The sequence below is a fragment of the Mycotypha africana genome (genome assembly GCF_025528875.1).
Source record: "Mycotypha africana strain NRRL 2978 chromosome Unknown BDF20scaffold_5, whole genome shotgun sequence".
In the NCBI taxonomy this organism is placed as follows: domain Eukaryota; kingdom Fungi; phylum Mucoromycota; class Mucoromycetes; order Mucorales; family Mycotyphaceae; genus Mycotypha; species Mycotypha africana.
In genome coordinates this window covers 1,771,806-1,792,358 of record NW_026515729.1, presented here as the reverse complement: position 1 = coordinate 1,792,358, position 20,553 = coordinate 1,771,806, and the positions used below count along the sequence as shown (strand labels likewise).

General features: G+C 38.5%; 10 protein-coding genes across 10 annotated transcripts; 1 reads left to right on the top strand and 9 right to left on the bottom strand.

Moving 5' to 3' along the window:
* Positions 1 to 879: 879 nt before the first annotated feature.
* BDF20DRAFT_526379 (putative 40S ribosomal protein S12) lies at positions 880 to 1,813 on the bottom strand. Its single transcript, XM_053075669.1, has 4 exons — positions 1,598 to 1,813; positions 1,324 to 1,521; positions 1,002 to 1,249; positions 880 to 923 (listed from the first exon to the last, which is right to left on the bottom strand). The coding sequence occupies exons 2-4, from the start codon at positions 1,494 to 1,496 to the stop codon at positions 907 to 909; spliced, it is 438 nt and encodes a 145-aa protein (XP_052936645.1). The 5' UTR covers positions 1,497 to 1,521; positions 1,598 to 1,813; the 3' UTR covers positions 880 to 906.
* Positions 1,776 to 3,029, bottom strand: BDF20DRAFT_526330 (40S ribosomal protein S7). Its single transcript, XM_053075668.1, has 3 exons — positions 2,948 to 3,029; positions 2,567 to 2,717; positions 1,776 to 2,487 (listed from the first exon to the last, which is right to left on the bottom strand). Exons 2-3 carry the CDS (start codon positions 2,711 to 2,713, stop codon positions 2,056 to 2,058), a joined length of 579 nt encoding a protein of 192 aa, XP_052936644.1. The 5' UTR covers positions 2,714 to 2,717; positions 2,948 to 3,029; the 3' UTR covers positions 1,776 to 2,055.
* Positions 3,030 to 4,443: 1,414 nt separating this feature from the next.
* Positions 4,444 to 4,771, bottom strand: BDF20DRAFT_871101 (uncharacterized protein). Its single transcript, XM_053081085.1, has one exon. It carries the CDS (start codon positions 4,650 to 4,652, stop codon positions 4,461 to 4,463), a length of 192 nt encoding a protein of 63 aa, XP_052936643.1. The 5' UTR covers positions 4,653 to 4,771; the 3' UTR covers positions 4,444 to 4,460.
* Positions 4,772 to 6,763: 1,992 nt separating this feature from the next.
* On the top strand, positions 6,764 to 10,439 carry BDF20DRAFT_871098 (Vps54-like protein-domain-containing protein). Its single transcript, XM_053081084.1, has 5 exons — positions 6,764 to 7,339; positions 7,412 to 9,483; positions 9,539 to 9,626; positions 9,701 to 10,038; positions 10,116 to 10,439. The coding sequence occupies exons 1-5, from the start codon at positions 6,886 to 6,888 to the stop codon at positions 10,413 to 10,415; spliced, it is 3,252 nt and encodes a 1,083-aa protein (XP_052936642.1). The 5' UTR covers positions 6,764 to 6,885; the 3' UTR covers positions 10,416 to 10,439.
* On the bottom strand, positions 10,440 to 12,682 carry BDF20DRAFT_871093 (coth protein-domain-containing protein). The gene is made up of 4 exons (XM_053081083.1): positions 12,088 to 12,682; positions 11,772 to 12,011; positions 11,339 to 11,698; positions 10,440 to 11,246 (listed from the first exon to the last, which is right to left on the bottom strand). Exons 1-4 carry the CDS (start codon positions 12,621 to 12,623, stop codon positions 10,538 to 10,540), a joined length of 1,845 nt encoding a protein of 614 aa, XP_052936641.1. The 5' UTR covers positions 12,624 to 12,682; the 3' UTR covers positions 10,440 to 10,537.
* A 140-nt stretch (positions 12,683 to 12,822) lies between these two features.
* On the bottom strand, positions 12,823 to 16,033 carry BDF20DRAFT_526224 (nucleoside phosphatase family-domain-containing protein). The gene is made up of 3 exons (XM_053075666.1): positions 15,881 to 16,033; positions 15,455 to 15,773; positions 12,823 to 15,367 (listed from the first exon to the last, which is right to left on the bottom strand). Exons 2-3 carry the CDS (start codon positions 15,687 to 15,689, stop codon positions 12,996 to 12,998), a joined length of 2,607 nt encoding a protein of 868 aa, XP_052936640.1. The 5' UTR covers positions 15,690 to 15,773; positions 15,881 to 16,033; the 3' UTR covers positions 12,823 to 12,995.
* BDF20DRAFT_526227 (uncharacterized protein) lies at positions 15,831 to 16,181 on the bottom strand. Its single transcript, XM_053075667.1, has one exon. The coding sequence runs from the start codon at positions 16,090 to 16,092 to the stop codon at positions 15,889 to 15,891; it is 204 nt and encodes a 67-aa protein (XP_052936639.1). The 5' UTR covers positions 16,093 to 16,181; the 3' UTR covers positions 15,831 to 15,888.
* A 69-nt stretch (positions 16,182 to 16,250) lies between these two features.
* Positions 16,251 to 16,541, bottom strand: BDF20DRAFT_871086 (uncharacterized protein). The gene has a single exon (XM_053081082.1). It carries the CDS (start codon positions 16,520 to 16,522, stop codon positions 16,271 to 16,273), a length of 252 nt encoding a protein of 83 aa, XP_052936638.1. The 5' UTR covers positions 16,523 to 16,541; the 3' UTR covers positions 16,251 to 16,270.
* A 583-nt stretch (positions 16,542 to 17,124) lies between these two features.
* On the bottom strand, positions 17,125 to 17,436 carry BDF20DRAFT_913223 (uncharacterized protein; the record flags this gene model as incomplete). The annotated part of the gene is made up of 2 exons (XM_053084044.1): positions 17,125 to 17,233; positions 17,303 to 17,436. 2 exons carry the CDS (start codon positions 17,434 to 17,436, stop codon positions 17,125 to 17,127), a joined length of 243 nt encoding a protein of 80 aa, XP_052936637.1.
* A 481-nt stretch (positions 17,437 to 17,917) lies between these two features.
* BDF20DRAFT_940718 (uncharacterized protein) lies at positions 17,918 to 19,356 on the bottom strand (the record flags this gene model as incomplete). Its single annotated transcript, XM_053084788.1, has 3 exons — positions 17,918 to 18,765; positions 18,844 to 18,911; positions 18,993 to 19,356. Coding segments are annotated over 3 exons (834 nt in total), but the record flags the coding sequence as incomplete, so codon positions are not given.
* Between the last annotated feature and the right edge of the window lie 1,197 nt (positions 19,357 to 20,553).

Here is a 20,553-nt window from a genome sequence, read left to right as displayed (position 1 = left end):
CTAAACCTTTTTTTATTCCCATTCATGCTGGTACTTTTTGACTCCGAACCGCGCCTTTTTTCCGACTTCCATTTTGGTCATCATCGTCATAAATTGAACCAGCACCGTGCACGTGACGGGTGCCTATGGGGTATCCAATAGGCCCACTTTTCGCTGTGACAAAGGGGGGCCTAGCCCCCGGTGGAGGTAGTTGACACCTTGGCTTTCAAAACCAACGATTGTTGGTTCGATTCCTGTACGCCGCTGATATTTTTCAGCTTTGATCCCTTTCTCTCTGCTTCCTAGGGTTTTTTAATGCCGCTATCAAGGTGGTTCTCGGTCGGTGTTGGTGTTTAAAAACAAGTTATGAATAATTGCGGTGCCCGCCCAGGCTTAATGAAGCAAGATCCCGAACCGCGCCCAAAGTCTTAGCCTACCAATTATAATGATTAGTTTAGCCCCCTCTCCCTCCCCCCATTTAGATAGTATGCTTTTTCGCCCACCACGGCACCTGACCGACACTATGCATCGCTCTATTCTCAAAAAAATCGAGCTGCCCCGGGCAATTTAGATAAGCTTTAATATCTCGTGTCCATTGGGCTTAAAAAATGTCAGTTCCTTGTTTAAGACTATTATTTTATAATTGTCCGAAATAAATAATTGAAGTGTTTAGTCAACCGCTCGTCAATTTTGGTTTTATGTTCCATGTTGGATAGTTATGTGGGGCTCGTATGTTAGTAAAGATCTGAGGCTACGAACATCAAATAAACCAGCAGAAATCCGGATTGAAGCCATCTTTAATCCAAATCGCCACGTTTTAATAAGGAGCAACAAATTAACAATTCATATTTCAAAAATGCACGATATTCTATGATGTTGATCAAGAACGTTTATTAGATTTATTGTACATATGTAATATATGAGTATTTAACGAGACTTGAAGTCTATTTGTATCATTAAGAAATTAGAGTTAGTACTTTTGGCAAACATAAGTCTACATAAACCAAATATAATATACTTACAGTCCAAAAGAACGTTCATAGCTTCAGATTCTTCTCCGAAGTCAGTAACGGCAACACAAGAACAACCAACGACCTTACGAGCGTTACCATCACGATCAATCTTACAGAGACCGGCCCATTCACCGAGCTTCTTGGCATCGGAAACCTTGATCAAGTTGATGTTGTGTTCAGCGCAGAGAGCTTCAACAAGCTTGAGGTATTCGGCTTCAGTGACGGATTCACAGAGAACAGCCAAGTGAGCTTGACGTCTGTTTGATCGATGAGGACCTGATGATCAGTCTTCCATTATATACTAAAAATAAGCTTGCTTAGAATATATTACCTGTCGAGAGCCTTGACGGCTTCCTTTAAACCACGAGCAAGACCATCGTGAACAAGAGCACGACGGAGAACTTCTTGAAGAGCATCTTCAACGGACATTTGTCCAGAGGTGGCTTCAGCAGAAACAACTTCGACTTCTTGGGTGTTATCAACGATATCTTCGTGGTCAGACATCTGTGAATATTCAAAATAGATCAGACTGGTTAGCTGTCATCCATCAATCTAATATCGTTATGGATGCATTATCTGCTGCTTTTCAACCGTAGGATACATACTTCGACTATAAGGAAAAGAGGAGGGGCCTTCCAACTGACAGTACGACAGCACTTTTATGTTCTTAGTTACCACAAGAGTATCCTTGTCCCAGGATGCGGAGAATTAATAAGCCGCTAAACAGTCCGCACCGGACAAAATTGCCCCAATTCAGGTACAGAACCTGACTGTAATTGCAAATTCTAATCTGTTGCATTAAATTGAAAGTTTGGAAGCATTAAGCATATTTCGCGTGACCTTTCGACAAAAAGTGACCCTAAACTACGTCGCACAATCAAGTGTGTGCATCAGAAACACATCAGATTTATAATAGAACAAATTACACTTTCGAAACAATGCATTTAAATAAATTAGTAACACTAGCGTCAAGAATGCTGAAGATCATGACAAGGCAAAAAATTAGGAGAGCATGTAAAAAGAAATACGTGGATTTATTTAATAGACAAGAATTGGTAGTGATTTAGAATTCAGTGTTGGCGGGGAATTCAAAAATAACGTCCTTGCCAGTAAGCTTCTTGTAAACAGCAGAGAAAGTGTCGAGCTTGTATTCAAGAGAAGTAGCATCCTTGGCATCAAGCAAAACCTTGAGGGTCTTGGTACCATCAACCTTTTGGCGGAGTCTCTTGCCAACGATTTCAGTGGGGAAAACAAGATCGTCCAAAATGGCATCGTGAACAGCAGTCAAAGTACGAGATCTGGGACGGGGTTGCTTACCTTGGTTGCGACGACCAGGAACAGCCAAGATACGGCGTTGAGCAACGAAGACAACGTGACGATCAGAGAACTTCTTTTCGAGTTCGCGGGTAAGACGAGCTTGAATCTTGTGGAAACCAGCTTGAGCAGGAACAGGGACGAAAATGACAATAGCCTTCTTACCAGCACCGAGCTCGACCTTTACCGATTCAATGTTCAAAGTCCATTAGCACCGTGCATAAACATAATGATCGCAGATACCAAATTAAATATCTTACCTCCTTTGCTGCAGAAATGTTGAGAGCCTTAAGACCCTTCAAATCGGGGACACTGTTTTCTAAGTCGACAAGTGCTTGAGCAACAGAAAGTTCGAACTCATCAGCAGCTGGGGCACCAGCTTGCTTGACAATCTTGTTAGAAGCCATCTTTCTAATGAACGCGAAGTTGAATAATTGTTGGGTAAAGAATGAAAAGGTGAATGAACAAATCCATTATGGGTGAAAGAACAAATGCATTAAAAGTTGATGATTTTCAATAATCGATGAAATTGAAAATGAAAAGCAAAAATGTAGAATGTTAGTAATCAGTTTGCAATTGCTGAAATTTCCACATCAGATTGTTTCCCAATGTCAAGAAGGATGCAGCTAATGGAAACACACTTAAAACATCCATGTATATAGTATAACTGATATGTATTCTGCTGATTGATGGATTGATTGATGAACTGATATACTGTCTGGATAATTGGATGTTTGACATCCAACTTCTGCACAATCAATTTTAAACATCACTTCGATTATAAATGTCGTATCCTTATTCATCTATCCGTTATCTAATGCATACTGTGTATCTAACAATGCTGCATCCTTGCTTGAACATTTGTCCACTATCTATATTGATACATACTTGATAAATAAAGGAAGGAATCTCAGCCTTGCAGATGCAGCTTTTACTTTTACCACATGGACAGCAAAGAAGGTCCAGCTGTCGGAGTTTAATCAACATTTGCCTACTGCCATTATGGCACATTAGCATTAAAAAGATGCAACATGTGGGAGGCTTTACGCTTGTCTTAAAAATTGCTCTTTATATTGCATGGCTAGCACTACAAATCCAAATCTTTTAACTAGCAGATACACTAAGTGGGAAGTCCTTTTGCCATCTCCATTTTCTTTCAATTATACCTATAAACCATGCTTTTACTGGAAACAGTAGGTGATAGTTGAATCGGTGTTACAATACTTACACATTGCGCCAAGTCATGCTGCAGTTGCACTATCTGCAAGAGTTTTTTTTTTTTTGTTGTTGTTGTTGTTGTTGTTGTTGCCTGCTATGCTTTCCATTATCTGCTATAGAGAAGTGTAAAACTGCGCACAATTTCATTTAATCTTATTATGCGAACTACGCCATTCCGCTATTTCATGAAGGAGGGTTATACTTAATAGTACAGTTGTAAATTGTGGCTATAGGATTTAGTGATATAATTACCTAGAGCTGCTTTCTCATCCACAAGGTTGCTTTTTCAAGATCAACATTACAATTTAGATTTTTCTTATAACTATAGGATAAATGAACTGTGCTGTAATATGATTTTGCTAGGTAGCTCGTTTCAATGATTGATGGTTTCAAATTTTTCCGGCAGCCAGTCCCTGTCCGTAAATAGAGATCAAGCTGTTATGAGTTCAACATGGTTATGTTGCATCACTTTTCTATACCAATAGACAGCTTTCAATTGATTCATTTTGACACTAATACCGTCTGCATAACAAATCGCATTGCATTGGGCATACGGACTATTTTGGCGCGCGGATTGCGTATACAATATACCAAAAATCTGCTGTTTTAGGGCTATATTTGACAACTATTCCTTCTTCATACAATTACCCAAGAAAATTCTGAACAACCGCCTTTCCTTGTTCTGCACTTCGTGTAAACCATTTGACAGCCTCTTGTTCATTTTTCTCAACGCCAGTTCGATTGCAAAAGCAGAAATCCAAGAATAGTTGAGATAATGCATTGAATACACCAATACTATCAACTCTTACCATGTTTGTGACCATGCTCCAATAAATGGAGTGCGAAGATATTGTCAGCTTCTTTGAATTAGTAAATTGCTTTTGTTTCATCTTTTTCAGTGCCAATGCCATCTTGGTAACAAACCCAAAATTTATGCTATGCACACGCATGACCCTGACGAGCTACTTCATTATGCCAGAAAGCACCTTCTATTAGATCCTTTCCAGTACCTATTCCGTTCTGGATAACAATACCAAAGGTTGCACTGAGCCAAAAGATAACCTTGCGGCGCGGAACATTGGGTACTACTTCACTATCACTGTTTGTCCTGAAGTACACCAAACCCATCCTCCTAACATAGCCCAACGACTTCTAAGTATTATTGCATTCAGCTGCTATTTTATACCACTTAACTGCTTTTTTCATTTTTTTGCACACCAATATCGCCTCCATAGCATTATCCAATGTTGTAAAAGGCAACAGTTTCGCATTGGGTAGCTGCTAATTTTTACCATCGCATTGCTTTTGCATCATCGTTTTGTAACACTAAACGCTACATCTAACCAATAGCTTAAAATGTCGTAAGCTGTAATAACCTTGATCAGCACTTTCTGATATCAATAAAATGTATGACGCATGTATCCTTTTTTTAATGCTAACTCATCAATATAACGTGCATCTCAACAATCTTTGCTTGCTGCACAATTGTCTTTCATAGCTACTCGCTGTATCTACTTGACAGAAGAAGTTTACTCAACTACATTTGACGTTCCTGTTTATTTGCTTTAGTACGATCAATGAATATTTCTGAGCGGCCGTATTTCTTTCTAAAATGCTAAACGTGAACCGGCAAACATAATTCACTCGTCAGAATAACGCTTGCTTGGGAATAGCTGCAGTATAGCACTGTTCAGCTTTCCTTTTTTGAAATTTGATATTATTTGTGCCTAATTCGAATCCGTATCAAAAGCCTAAAATAATGAAGGTATTTCGATTAGACTGAGCTGCTTTCTGCAGCAACTTCACGGCAGATTTTGACTCTTTTTAATACCCATTTTATCCAAATAAATAGAACTTCGGCGTGCTCAATGAGATCATTTACTTCGAAGAGGAAACGGTTATTACATAAAGGTGTCTTGGCGAATGAATTCCTAAAATGATAACAGAGATGTTCTTCGATTTAATGATCTTCCTCAGTGAGTATGTTCCAAATATGCTTTTGAAAAGTAAGCAATTGCTGAATGAAGGCCGGGGATTAATTATCTTCGCTATTGTTGTTCGTAACTAGGTTCGTAATTTGTTATTAGGGAAGAAAGAAGTATACAGAAACATTAACAATTATGAAAGTTGTTGTATAAAGTTCTTCATACATGCGTCAACCATCAGACAAGAATTAATTTCTTGTCCAAATCGTAATTCTTCTATTCCCCACATTCATACTCATTTCCAACCTCCCTCTGTTGTAATACCATGATACTTTAGCAGAATTGAAAATAAATGAGCCGAATTATTGTCTTCATCCACATTATAGAGTGAAATTAATCACTCTTTTCTTTAAGAATATGTAAATAAATTCTTCACCACTTCTGATTTATTGAAATAAGTATACATCTTCTCTGTCATCAACTTGATCTTTTTCATAGCACGTCATCCGAATGAGCTACATCCCTTTCCACGCGAACTGAATAATCGTAATCTTTTAGCGCATTTATCATTAGGTTTTTATCTCCACGTCTCAATTTATACTTTACAAAAGCTGCTACAATAGAGGTGCAAGCAATACGCCTCTTCTTCATGCAAAGAACGTTATTAGCCAAGAACGAAGTAACGAACCTTTATGGCCTTGCATAATGCCATAAAATCGGAAACTGATCAGTGATATGAAGAATAGGTCCTTGGTCATCCCATTCCTCCTAAGTGAGCAATTTTATCATTTTAGCGCGCTTTCTACAACAATGTACTTAATTTTCGTTCGAGACAATTTGGATCCAATAGCTGCATTATCTTCTTTCTGATCATCAAAGCAATTTGGTGTACCTAATATTGCTTAACCCTGCTCTTGAAACCAAATGCTGGTATCTCAATTTTTTTATTTTTTGTTTTTTTAAGTTCAATCCTAATAATAAAATGCCATGCGATGTATGTTCTACTTTATCCAGGCGACACGTCGTACCGACTATGCTAATAGAAAGCGATGCAGATATACAACCAAATTTTGAACAACTGACATTTTCCATGACATTGAGACGGACTTACATTACAGAAGTTTTACAGATAGAAGCTACATAAAAATGTTTTGTAGCGATGATGGCAGTGATACACAAGCATAATCGCCTGCTGGATATTCGTCTTCATCTAAAGCTCCATTATCATTAACATCCTTCAATTTTACAATCCGCTTTTTTTGAAAAACTACAAGAGAAATACATGAATTAAAAGGGCTCTTCTGAAGTATTCTTGGTTTTTCCAATAACCAATTTTTTGAGTCAAAGTGGAAGAAGCTGAAACAAAATAGTTTCTGCATAGTGTAATTTCAAGTTTTCGAGAGTGACTTAGGAACAAAGTCATTTGAAACAATTTTATGCACATGTATAACTATAGACATGACATTATGGCCAACGAAACACCGCCATCTAGGGCTTCGGTAGATAAAGCATCTCTAAATGACTCGACAGCCTCCGACTTTAAAGTTGCATATTTGGCCAACAGAAAAGTTAAAGCTGACGAAACATCGCCTGCTTCCACACCACTTACGGAAGCCAGCGGCAATGAGCTTAACCCACCTACAGCAAGTAATACTCATATTCGTCAATTAGCTCGCGAAAGACCTTTTGCACGTGAGGAATACAATATTAACAACGCTTCTAACGGGAGACCTGCTTCAATTCGATCTGCCGCTTCAATCGGACGACCTGTCAACAAATTCTTAACCGGTCATCACGTCAGAAGTCATTCGAACTATTCTAACTTCAGCACTATGAGTGAGACAGCTTTACCTTGGACAACCCAAGATATTGGATTCAATGCTATCTCAGGTGAATTATACGGAATGTAGCAGTAAAACAATGATTTGCATGAACTAAAACTCTCAATGTTTCTTATTGCAGGCGTTCTAAACGATCCTGCTAAAACAAAAGAATTCAACAGACCCAACAAAGGCGACATACCACCGGTGTCGCATGCTTCTATTCCTCGTATAAAATCCAGTGATTTTGAAATGTATTTGAAGCATATCGAACCTGTTTTTGAGCGCTACCGACATAATAAGCTGAATAATAAAGAGGAGGTACAATTATCTTATCATTCTACACCTACAAACAACGACGAGGAAGATGCCTCTGCTTCAGCAGCATTATCTTCTTCTTCAGCGGCGAGAGGCCGCCGTCAATCAAAAAGACTCTCTCGGAATCCTTATAGCTTACCACAACATGTGCTATCGAGTGAGAGTTTTTTAGATGATATTTCAGTTAGGACGCCTCCTCGCGAATTGCCTATGATAGAAAATGTACCTTCTATCTTTTTTGCGCCCGAATTCCGGCTAGAGCACCCCCATATATTTGATACAGTCTGTGAAGGGGCAGATATTGTTGGGGAATCAGGTTCCAACCTATCAGTTTCAACCAACTCAATTCTGCAAGAAAAGTTATCAAATTATTTAGACACAGTGGAAGTTCACTTATTATGCGAACTTGAAAATCGATCTTCATCCTTTTTCGAAGCGCTGAGCAACTTGCAAGCTTTACACCAGCAAACCGTGAGTTGCGTTTCGCAGATTCATACCATTCGACAAAGAATCAAACAAATACAAAATACAGAATGTAAAGACGGATTAGAGATAATTAGACTACAAGTGAGGAAAAGGAATATTGAGAAGCTTTATAAAATAACAAAAATCATAAGGAATATCCGAGCTTCGCAGCCTATGATACAAATACTGCTTGGCAAAGGAGATTATTTTGGCGCCTTGGATTTGATCGATGAAACAAAGGGTTTATTGAATAAGCCAAAAACAGAGGAAGGTGAAGAGCGGCTCGATCTAGGTTCAATAAAAGCGCTCTCCAATTTTTCAAGTCAACTAGACGAAATGCAAAGAGCAGTAGGCATCATGATGCAGCATGATTTTCTGAGTATTTTGTTATCAGACTTATCCTACAGAATCGAAGGCTTAGATCAAACAAAAGCAAAAGAATTACTATTCAACCAAGCTGAATCACGAGTGGGTGAGAACGCTGATGATAAGTTATGTAATTTAAATTTAGAGGAGACGGAACTACAAGAGAGATTGAAACCAAGTGCTATTGGTTTACTGAGGACAGAAATGTTTTCTGCAACATTGCAAAATTATCGTGAACGGCTTATGGTGGAAATTAAAGATATTATTCGAAAACGCTATCCAAGTATATCAGCAACGGGATCGCCAGCAACAACTCCCCTTGAAGAACAGGGCGGCTACTTGGCAAAACAATTAAAATCAATGCCATTCTCATCGTTCTTTCAAATGTTATTAGAAATATTCTCAACATTAATTGTAGCTGTTCACCGTGCCGCAACATATCATCAACTCTTCATACGAATTGCTGAAACACAGCGCCTAAATGAAGAATCGTTGGCTCAAATTGAAGGAGAATCAGCCGATATTGTCTATTCTGCAACTGATTTGGCACATGCTCGCTGTGGCAAACTCATGGGATTTCGTAGTGACCAAAACGCCCTTTTGAATTCCAAGGATTTTTATCGACTATCCTATGTTGTACGCAGCTTTATTTCCCAATCTGAAGTGTTTTGTGGACGAACTTGCTATGGTTTGAGAGGAAACATCGCTTCACAGGAAAAAGCGTTCATGGAACATTTCCACATGGAACGTGTGAAGCAAGAAACGCAGTTGATAGAGAATGAACAGTGGACTGCGAGCGAGGTGCCTTCAGACTTTCAGTTGATTGTTGATAGAATCTGTGAAGGGCGAATATCTTCTTTTAGCGACGATACTAAATCACAGCAGCAACAAATGGATGAAAACGATGAGAAATCTTCAAAATACCTGTATATTGATGGAAATAAATTTTACATCGTTGGCTGTAGTTTGCTTATTTTGAAAATGTTCGAAGACTATTTGAAATGTGTACTGAATTTGGAAGATATGACAGTCAATATCATGCAAAAATTAATAGAATTGCTAAAGGTAGATATTCAGATTATTTTCACCTGTCTGGCTTATTACTCAACTGCTGTGTTAGCTTTTCAATTCAAGAGTATGCCAAGTGATTTTAGGTGCGGGAGCAATGCGATCTGCAGGATTAAAGAATATCACCGCAAAACACCTGGGTAAAAACCAATAAGATATAATCGTCATTTCACTTTTTCGCTCAACAATTTGCTTCATTTTTCGTTCGTTTTAGCATTGGCTTCACAATCGCTGGCTATTATGATCGAACTCATACCAAAATTGAAGTACTGTATCAGTTGTCACATGCCATCAAAACAAATTCGTCAATTAGCTGATTTTGATCGTACCATTAAGGATTATACTGATCATCAAGGCGAGGTCCACGCAAAATTAATTTCAATTATGAAAGAAAGATTCAGTGCTCACGTAAAAGCAATGCAAGCTATTCAGTGGGACAAAGAAGATTCGCAGACAGGTAAACATGCTAATACGTACATGGAAACACTTGTGACTGAAACAGTAAGATTGCACAAAGTACTTTCTAAATACTTGCCTGTGCATGATTTAAAGGTAAGATGGTTATTCCTTAGATTGTGCCTAGATTTATTTCTATTACTAAGCAAAGGCCTTTCGCTCAAATACAATAGTTTATCATGACACAAGTTTTCGAAACTTTTACAACTCAACTTTCAACAGAAATTTCTACTATAAAGATAGATACGCAGGAAGGGAAAGATCGTCTGAAGAAGGACGCAACATTCTTCACTCAACGGCTTTCACTACTGAATAATGTAGATCCGCCCTCTAATGCTGTACTAGAGACAGTGGACAAAATTATGATACCTACATCGACAAAAGCTAACGATAACTCAATAGCAGAAAAAGAATCGCGACTTGATAGCGAACAACAATCATCCTCTGGAAACAGTTCCACTACAACTTTGTAATTCGAACATCCTCATATTCCCTTTACATATACATAATATTCGAATAAAATGTTCTTCCATTCAATTTTTATAATTATGCTTCCCGTATCAGTTATAAATTGGATTAGCATAGAAATATAGAATCATACTTTCTCAACAGCTGTACGGCCATTGCTAACGACAGCTTCGAAGTATTTGTAATGACTGTTTATCGGTTGCGAAATGAAGTGTTGTAACTGTTCCTTCTTGCTAAAATAATTCTTAATAGCTTCGTATTTCTTACTTAAAAAAGGCTTCACGCTTTCACTTCTTGTATGTGGTGTTGGACCATTGATAGCTTGGTCGAATGTGGCATTCGGTATCAAATCAGTCAAATTATCGAGAATTATCGCTGCACCTGGCTGGTTTCGATGGAAGAATTCAATAAATGCTGTTAAATTTAATACATTCTGTAGCAAATTCACTCTTAACAGTTGTCCTTTTCTTTCCAAATTTTGATCCCATTCTACGTCTGATCGGATCATGTCACTCGTATTGTCAATATATGGGAATATTACAGTAGGATTGATTAGGCCATCAGCCAAAGTAAGAAGCAAATCTTCGTACCGGCGTCGGTATTGAGGATACGTTAGTAGTGCTTTAGTAAGTGGACGTAAGGAAATGCCGGGGTATTCGGTATAGTTGCCATTAGTTATTGTTTCGATAGAATAACCAGTGAGTCCTACGGCAGTGTCCAGATCATTGGGAATATAAGTGAAGCGACCACCCTCTCTTGGATCCTGGTATAAATAAAAATTATGGCCCACTGTCATATAAGAATCAGAAAGCCCCAGAAGGTTTTCTAATGCCATACTTAACATGCATATTAGCAATGTTATGAAAATATCTGTAATTTCGCTATATCTTCAATTGTATTAAAATCTTGACAACTATGATATACTTACGCACGAAGAAATCCATCAACATCAAGGATTTGTTCCCATTCTTCTATCGTCGTTTGTCCATCAATTGCTTTATCAATGAACTTTGTGAATACTTGCAAATTTTTATAGTCTTCGACCTTATTATTGATTGGGCCATCATCAATATCGTATTGCCCTTGACTATATTTTGTAAGGTTGTTCAAATAAACCAGATCACTTGTGAGAAAGGAGTTAGCTGTCTCTTGAATAAAACCTTTCGCTTGGTATAAGTATGCTGGCTCATATTTCGGGTCTCCCCCAGCAAATGTATTTGCAACCCAAGGCTTTTGATAAGACTCAATAAGGCCAAATAGTCCCACGGCTTTATTATCTATGAACAACCTATATAGAAGCATTTAAAACAGTGAAGAGTATTTGTCATGCAATAGTCATATAATGTTCCGAACATCCTTACCGAACAAATGAATAACCACTAGCAGCCACTCCTGCTGATTCCATACAATCAAGGCTTATTTTTTCGCGCAAGTAGGAAGGATCATAGCCAGAAGCACGTAACTTGAGTCGACTGTGACCAAACAAATTGTCTCCACGTTTTCCAATAAGCTTAAGCTTGTAAGAAAGTTTGGGTACAAATCGTGAACTGGAGCCAGCTAATGAAACCTTCACATTGTGAAAGGTGTATGCCTCTTTCATGCTATTTAATGACAAACAAAACAAGGAATACAAAGTTATCAACTTGATTCAAACAATGTTGTCTTAACATAGCATACCTAATATATGTCATGCTTAGCTTTACTTCGATATTCTTCAATTGATTTTCTTTGGCATGCAATATTCTAGTCGCTTCTCGATTTCCGTACAAATGAATGGTAGGTATTTCGTCTAACCTATGTAGATTTGAAGTCATTTTATGAACGTTTGACGGATAATCAAATAGCTTGGGTAGTTTTTTTGCAGAGTATTTATTAGTAGAGCGGTTGAAGAACTCGTAAAACGTTGAGTCGTCAGTGCTTTTACTGGTGACATATGGCTGTCTTCGAAAAGGTTCAGATATTATGATGTTACCGGTATTATTGATAATAGCGTAATGATAGTTTTCAATGGCAGCAGCAGCCTTGCCAAAGTGAAGAATGCCATATTTATTGTGGGTCAAAGGGAATACTTTGTCATTGTCTACAATAACAGCCATAAATAGAGAGTTATCTTCAGGTACTTCTGCAATTACGCTGTATTTGATTTTCTTGGCCTGTGCGAAACACAGAGAAAGGAGTATGATAATTAGACCTTTCATAATTGAAGTAGCCATTACTTAGTATAAAAGGTAAAGAGGGAAGTGAAACAAAAGTCGAAGAAAGGTCATCAATATTCAGTCAAAAAGATGCTGATGACGGTTATCTGCAGTTCATAACAATGGCATAGATCTACAAAATCAGTCGATCACATGATTCATACTTTTTTAGAATGAAGGCTGAGACACCATTTGGGGATACATACGCATACAAGTGGATAAACTACTGATATTTAGATTTTTAATTGCATTGTAGCGTGAATAATTTAGAGTATGTTATGTAATTTGGGTAAAGAATATTAAAACAGTAATGAAAAATCAAAAAATGGAACAATAAGATTAGTGGATAAATTGTATTCAGGGTCTGTATGTAATAAAAGGTATGAAGGACTAAGGCTCTTCTTTTCTTCTTCTTTCTAAACTTCCTCTTGGACTTAGCCTTGGACTACTCACTCTACTGCTACTAGTGGCTTGCTGTTGTTGTTGCAGCCACACAGTGGCAGGATTATCTGTTAATGGGCCGTCACTTAATGCATAATCTTCTTCGTCGGACTGTTCATGAATGACGAATCCAATGCGAGACCTAGACCGTGTCATATTCACTTCCGTTGCTAGCGGCGAAGTGGTCCTTTCCATTGCTGTAAAGCCTAAAGCATTCAGATTCGGTGTGCTTCCCGGTCGTCCACCAGCTGCTATGTTAGTAGATGAGCCACTGTTACGGTTCGCTAAGCCCATAGCTGATGATGATGTTCTAAATGGTAATACACTAGAGCCCTCTACGACATCTACTGTATGTGAATACGTATTGTGGCTATCGCCACTATAGCGTTTCTTATTCCAGTATTGTTTGGAGATGAGCTTGGGTGATTTACTGGATGGACCTAATACACGATCGTCGTTGTTGGGGCTACCGATATTGATGCTAACTATGCCGTCATTATTATTACTGTTGTTGGCAATACTTACTGTGCCAACTCCTTCCTCAAATGTATGCAGATCGACAGGTATGCTGGTATTTACACTCGTGTATTGATTTATATTGCGGCTCATAAAGCTGGATAAGGAACTGCGCATAGCGACAGTAGATCGAGAAAGAAACCTCGATAACGAGCTGAGATATGCCATTGGGTTTATATAGTAGCTACATGTTGATACTGCTACCATGTTATCATTACCAAGTATACCCCCATTAGCGCCTGCGCTTCTACTATAACTGTTTTTGCGTATGAATCTAAACAAAAGCCATAACACTATTATCAATGCGAGTAGAATCATTAATACATTCGCTGTCGATGATTTAGAGGAAATGGCATGGTCGTCATCTATTGAATGAGATGCAGATGTGTTTGTTTCGATTATATCTTCTCCATAATGACTGCTTATAGAGGGATAAACAGCAACGCCATCTGCAATTTCATGAGGCCCTTCATCATCTGTACTATGTCCCAAAAATCCATCATTATAATCGACAAGAGGGATTTGACTTGCCACGTGCAAAAGCATGGCACCCAATGTCCAAGACACTTGAATATCATTAATAGTGTCGATGCTTTGAAAAGGCGGGTTCCAATTCTTCGCATCCACACTCTCAATCGTTTGTTCAAGAATCTCTTTGTCCTCTGTCAAATTGTGATGCCCACTAGGGTTTTTAATGCGAGGGATTTCAATACCTTCATGAAGCACGTTAACAATCCAGGCTGATTTAAAGCATTGCATCTGATATCGATTCAGCTCAGCAGGAGTGAGGTCCTTCTTTCCATCAATATCGGATGTTGACCAATCTTTTGCACAGTAGTTGCTAGCCTTCTTCTCATATTCGACAAAATCATACACACCACCTAAGCCTAAAATATCATGTGCTGAATACCAATATTCTGATATACCCACAAATTTGTGGACAGACCAGTCAATGTGAGGAGTATGCACGCCGTTGAATAGACAGGGTTTGCTAGGACATTCTGCATTTTTATTCAAGAGGGGTAAAGTGTATTCAATACATTTTTCATAATCGCCTGTACCATGAAGTGATAAAGACACGCTGGTGGAGGAAATGTCGGTCATATCCAAGTTATAAGGTAAACATGGATCGTCCAATTTTAACATGCGATGCTCGTCTAGTAAATTCTTCTTGCCGTTGGAACTAGCATAGAGTTCTTTTACACGTTCTTCCAAATACCGTCTACGAGCTTCATTACTTCCATAACCCAAAAAAGTTGTAACAAACACATCGTAATCAACAGTTCGCCCGTCCAGAGTGTGTAAAGTGATACGGGTTAAATCCTCTATATGTTCTTCTTTTTGATGATGCTCTGGTTCGAATGCGATTTGTGCCGATGCCCCGCCCATATCTAAAAAACCAAATGTATGATGTTGTTCCAATTTTTTATCGTTGTTGTCGTTGTTTTGTTGCTCCTTTACTTCACTTTTATCCACGGCATAAGCCTTTATACTGTTGTCGAATCCTCCCATTAAATAATTGATCGCCACCCAACCATAAACGCCTTCCAATTCACCAGGTATAATGCGAACATGTGCATCGCAATCGCGAACCACGAAGGAGGTTTTGTCACGTATGTATTTACAAGTGGCACTTAGAAGTTCTTTCTGCTGTTCTTCTGGTAGCAGACGCATACCGGCTGTTGCCATTAGGAAGATTGGCGTCAAGGCATGATTCTTTTCCGGAACTACTTCTTGAGCAAATTCCAATAACATATCAAGATGTTCACCAACTTCATTTGGCCTTGAACCGTAAGTAGATATGCCTTATCAACGACCAACCATTTAGTGATATAGTTTGAGCAGAACTTTCGCGTTAATTTACAGATAGAATCAGTCTACATATACCGTACCTGGTTCCTCTCGACTTGTCCATTTTAAACCTTCTTTGTCCGCTCTCTCTACAACAGGTATTTTGCCTCTCAACTCTTTGGACGTGAATAACTTCTTCGCTGTTTCATGATCCTTCCAAGAGTAAACGTAAACTCGGGATCCTGAAGAGCCGGCATCGATAATGACGCCGTAGTGTCTGTCTTGTTCCCAATCATCTTCGAGTGAATTGTGATTGGCGATCGAAGACGAAGACATTTACTATATACTCTCTGTATTGTCTGTTATTTATCTTCTAGTAGTTGAAGAGGTGTTTAGTGAGATTAATTGAGTCTTTTTCTTCTTAAAATGAATCAAAAACTAATTTTGAGTAACCATCAACAACCGTCATTTTTAGGTGATCAAAGAAATTCAATCTCAAGCCATTTTTTCCCCTATGAAGAACTTACATTATCAATTAAATAGTGAGCAAAAACACTGAAAGAAAAATAAATAATACTGGATAAGAGAAAAATTTTAATAAACTGTAAGACAGAATAAGGGAGGAGGAAGAGAATGATTTACAAGCCCAAAATGTTATGTAATATAAGGATGTTTGTTTGTTGAGCATCGTCCCAATCCACAATAACAAAAGAGGCAAACCCTTTTTATTAATAAACATGACAGTTTTTTTTAAGCCCAGTGTCTAGCTCTAAATCCATCTGTTACGTTTAAACAGAATTCTTTTATTACAATATTTTAAAAATCGAAGGAGCACCAAAAATTGCCCGAGGCAGATCCTAAAGTTTCTATAGTATAAATTGCTAAAAACCCCTTTGTGAACAAGGGTAAAAAAGGATTTAATTAGTTATCGTGTGAGGGCTGAGGGTCAACCATTGTAATAGAGCGAAGGCTAGTGAGGGGTCTGGTGGAGGTGGATCAAATCCATGAAACAAATGATCGAGTTCATAGAGTATGTGACAAATGGCCGGCCAACGGACGGTCCATGATTGGCGAGTGGCGGCTGATCGAGGGGGACGGGTGGGAGGTTGATTCGGAAGGTTAGACAATGGATCTAGAATTGATATTGGCATCATCAGGCGTTGATGCATCTTGAAGCGCTGTATGGCATGTTGTTTTGTCATGATGGTGGTGGGATGATGGAAGCAGAAGTTGGAATGACCACCAGGTAGCCATCCGAGATGCCATCGGATACAGCGGCTACGCTCTTCGCTAGTCATCGGGGGCCAGAAATCCATCTGTTACAGTGTTTTTACTCGTGGTGGAGACGGGTCAAAAACATCACTACAGATGAAGAAAATTGACGTTTAGAATGCCGCAGCAAATTTACGAGCCACCACTACAATTTTCCAGATAGGTCTACCTGTAAAGATCGAGAGGATGCTGTTAAGCAGTCGACGCAGGTGGCATCCTTGGTTTTCTACAAAAATCAGTAGGTCTTCCCGTTGATTCCATATCGATACGCTAATTGCCAACATGTTTTTTGCAGCGTTGACGTCCCGGTTCCAAAGTATCGAACAAATTTTGCAGGCAAGGATACTTTGGCCTGGAACAGTCTTCAATGGTTCAACAGTGAGAGCGGCAATTGTTGCATGTTCGAGAGGTGAGGAATTCATCAATTGTTATCACTATTAAATTACCAGCAGTCTCTCTTCGCTTTAAGGCATGCCAAAGGACACCAACAGCACCAGTTCTAAGGCCTTTTAGATGAACGGCGGATTTGTTGAAACATGCCCTCACCAAATACAATCAGAGGAACTTTTTTGCTATCACGCAACTTGAATTTCTCAGGGGCCCATCGTCTTGTTGAAGAAAGATAATAGAGTGAGTATACACAAATTCAGCTGACAGTTAATCGCTATACGACTTACAGAACGTGGCACTCTTCCTCTTTCTTTTCTTTTTCCTGCTTCTCTTCTTCTTTCTCTTTCTGTTTCTTCTTCTTTTTTCTTTTATTACGCTTAGGTTTGCCCTTCTTCTTTGGCCATTTCATCTGTTCTTCCATTATTTTTTTTCATAATTCTTTGTCGTATTTGACACCTCCATCAACAAGCATATTCACCATCGTATCTGCAGCACGCTTGCTGCCCTTGATACAGACGGAATCTTGTTTCACCCATATCAGACCCGTAGAATGAGAACAGAGTGCCTAAATGTTGCAGTATATAAGTAGTATATATTTTATACTGTTCAGGTGAGCCTGTTTTGCAACTCGGTATATTGCTTTCTATATCTTTTATCGTACAATTGGCTTTTTTCCTTTCTAATTCTGCACTGACTCTAGTACTACCCCTCATGTGGTAATATTCTTTTGTTGAGCAACGTCGTATCTCATGTCTTTCTGTTTCTAACCCGATCGCTGCTGTAAATACGGTCTTTCGACCAGGATAACAAATGCGGGTCTGTAGTTTGCCGTGATCTCTTCATATGAGAGGTCTTCCAACGTCAAGTTATGATGATCAACGATGGCGTCTTCTTTTGATTTCTTTTTACGTTTAAATAAAAAGTCTACAGTGAAGCCATCAGATCGAATCAGATTCCGGAAGAGCACACTTGTGTTTGTCTTAAGCTCAACAGTACTACGATAAAAGTGAAAGGATAATCTTGAGAACAGAATCTTTTAGCAGAGTGTTATCTACTTTACCTTCTGAAGTCTAACTTTTGAAGTTGGAGACTTTACAGAATTGTTCGAGTTGGGCTGTATAACCCTTGGCAACTTTTCCGGGAAACATGAAGGGTGTAAGAGCGTTTACACTTATCGTAATGAAACGCCATTTCAGGGACGGAGTAGGAAAGGGAAAGAAGCGCTGAGGAAGTGGTAGGACACGGACATCGTGCGGCTTCTGCTGCATATGTTCTTGCTCGTAAGCAAACTGTATGTGCCATAACGCATCAACAAAGTTGGCAGGAGAAGCAGAAAGAGAAAGGAGGGTTACTTTTTCTCGAATGAACTCTTCAAATTGTTTGGAAAGTGCTTCAATTCGGTTTTTTTCAACAGTCGCCAGCTCGAGGTTGTCTGGCCATTGTGGATAACCATGGCAGATAGATTAGTAACAATACAGTTGCACAATTCTTTGTATATCATACCGCTTGATATTCTGGAATGTATATAAAGGGAAATTAGATAGATAAGACAGCAGAGCACTAAGAAGGTATTCAGGTATAGCCTTACCGGAAGAATGGTTCTCAATTTGTAAGTAATGAACTTTGTTAAACGTTGCTCGAAGCGCTCTACAATGGAGTTACTGTAAGAGGCATTCAATTCCTTTGCTGCCTCTGTAAGGCATTGACTATAACCCACGGTCAGCTTGTGTTTTACTTCGATAGTAGGGAACTTGACCTTGAAGTCTGTATAATACTGCTTTATGTCCTCGGACAATGCTGTTTTGTGAGTAACTTGCTTGCCCGTTACTAGTTGGCCTACTGAATACCAGAATTTCTGGCAGAATACATCAGGAATGAACCTGTCTTTGTTGGCTTCTTTACTGCCTTTGTTGCTGCCTTCTTTGCTGTCTTCTTCCTTGGCTTCTTTCTTGTCGTCTTTGTTTGCATAGCTTTTACTCTCTTGATGATGAATGAGGTACGCATTAACAAATGATTGACCAGAAAATACTATTCTCCTTATGTCAGTGCAACAAGAGACGACTTTTTCTTGGAATTGTTGGCGAAACGCTGGGTTCACGGCGGACGTAAGAGGGAGCTTCCTCGTGAATACAGCAGAGCCTTCTCCAAACGTAGAGGTGATAACTTCTTCTTTTGAAGCAATGTGGTTGGAACATTCGAGGGAACGAGAATTAGAATGACCCTGTAAGTCACAACTGATGCACTTGATATCTCCAGTTGTTTGCTTCTTCTTTCTCTTTGCTTGCTTCTTTTCTTCCTTGACTGTAGCTGATTGTTTACGTTTCTTGCCGCTACTTCCAACTAAATTTCCGTTAAGCAAACATAAACTTGTCCTGTAGTGAGAGCATGATACTTACCATCACATGCAGTAACTGCTTTTTAAAACTTGTATTCATGGTATGCCTGTTGAAATGTCTGACTTTTTTGCAAGATTTTGGCTTTGTACATGGTAAGTAATAGCTTACAGGATGAGAAAAGAAAGTATGGAAATGAAGATGGAAGTTAAAGGAAAGTCATCAAACATATTTTTTTTCTTGTAAATGCTTTGAGTTTGACATCATCTACTTTTTATTACGATTGACAACAATAACCGTTATCTACGTATGTGGCGGAAGAACACGTAGATCAATTTATTTGATTCATAAATAACGTCTCGTAAACCGCAACCCTGTGTCTATTACTAATAAAATCTGTGTCGCGCTAAGAATTCAGTACATCTCGTAGTACTTTAGACGTAGTGTCGCTATCAATTGAAAAATATCTAATAACCTTCAAAGTAATCTCTCCAATTAAAGTGTAAAGATCTTAACAGGTATTTCAATTCATATCCTGTTTTTACCTAGAAACGTCTCCAAACCAAGATTGTCCACTAAAAAATTTGAAAGTGTCTCGTACGGGTAAAGATACTGTTATTTTAATGTTTATATACTTCTCTGATAGATGAATGTAGACCCAAACTTTCCCAATTAGACTTTTATGCTTTTTGATCGTAAAGACATTAAAACTAGCCATACGTTTTTTTTTTTTTTTTTTTTGTCAAACGATCAATGGTCGCAAGCTTGAAAAGGTATATATTACTAGAACCGCATGCATTTGACTTCAACAGATCGCTTTCAAACAATATTACTCAAAATGATTAAGCATACACCTTTTAAAACATGTAAACGTTTATAGGATTTTTTGTCGCAGAACTTTCGCTTGAATTGTATTTCAAGGAGGGTAGTAATTAAGAAGAGGCATATCTCTTCCACAATAAATCAGGAACAAACTGTATATCCTTTGTACTCCTCGAAACCATAAACTCATAGTAGACTGCATGAGGAAAGTGAAAAAGCATGTCTTCTGAATACGAATACCTGCACGTAAACCATTTTTTATCATGTAATGTAGGGTGTAAAGACATGATGAAGAGATGATGCACCTGCAAATGATGGATGCCTCATTTGTAGCCAATGGAAATGATGAAATTTTGGAACCGATTTTTTAACGTCTTCTAAAT

Bases quoted from the DNA above. Each gene is read 5' to 3' on its own strand.
- BDF20DRAFT_526330 (XM_053075668.1), bottom strand. From the start codon at position 2,713: ATGGCTTCTAACAAGATTGTCAAGCAAGCTGGTGCCCCAGCTGCTGAT. The intron at 2,488-2,566 runs GTAAGATATTTA...GAATCGGTAAAG, and splicing joins ACATTTCTGCAGCAAAGGAG to GTCGAGCTCGGTGCTGGTAA.
- BDF20DRAFT_871086 (XM_053081082.1), bottom strand. From the start codon at position 16,522: ATGCATCAACGCCTGATGATGCCAATATCAATTCTAGATCCATTGTCT.
- BDF20DRAFT_871098 (XM_053081084.1), top strand. From the start codon at position 6,886: ATGCACATGTATAACTATAGACATGACATTATGGCCAACGAAACACCG. The intron at 9,484-9,538 runs GTAGATATTCAG...CTGCTGTGTTAG, and splicing joins AATTAATAGAATTGCTAAAG to CTTTTCAATTCAAGAGTATG. The intron at 9,627-9,700 runs GTAAAAACCAAT...CGTTCGTTTTAG, and splicing joins TATCACCGCAAAACACCTGG to CATTGGCTTCACAATCGCTG.
- BDF20DRAFT_871093 (XM_053081083.1), bottom strand. From the start codon at position 12,623: ATGGCTACTTCAATTATGAAAGGTCTAATTATCATACTCCTTTCTCTG. The intron at 11,699-11,771 runs GTAAGGATGTTC...GCTTCTATATAG, and splicing joins AGTGGTTATTCATTTGTTCG to GTTGTTCATAGATAATAAAG. The intron at 11,247-11,338 runs GTAAGTATATCA...ATGCATGTTAAG, and splicing joins GTTGATGGATTTCTTCGTGC to TATGGCATTAGAAAACCTTC.
- BDF20DRAFT_526227 (XM_053075667.1), bottom strand. From the start codon at position 16,092: ATGTTTATTAATAAAAAGGGTTTGCCTCTTTTGTTATTGTGGATTGGG.
- BDF20DRAFT_526379 (XM_053075669.1), bottom strand. From the start codon at position 1,496: ATGTCTGACCACGAAGATATCGTTGATAACACCCAAGAAGTCGAAGTT. The intron at 1,250-1,323 runs GTAATATATTCT...TCGATCAAACAG, and splicing joins GCCGTCAAGGCTCTCGACAG to ACGTCAAGCTCACTTGGCTG.
- BDF20DRAFT_526224 (XM_053075666.1), bottom strand. From the start codon at position 15,689: ATGTCTTCGTCTTCGATCGCCAATCACAATTCACTCGAAGATGATTGG. The intron at 15,368-15,454 runs GTACGGTATATG...GTCGTTGATAAG, and splicing joins GACAAGTCGAGAGGAACCAG to GCATATCTACTTACGGTTCA.
- BDF20DRAFT_871101 (XM_053081085.1), bottom strand. From the start codon at position 4,652: ATGGGTTTGGTGTACTTCAGGACAAACAGTGATAGTGAAGTAGTACCC.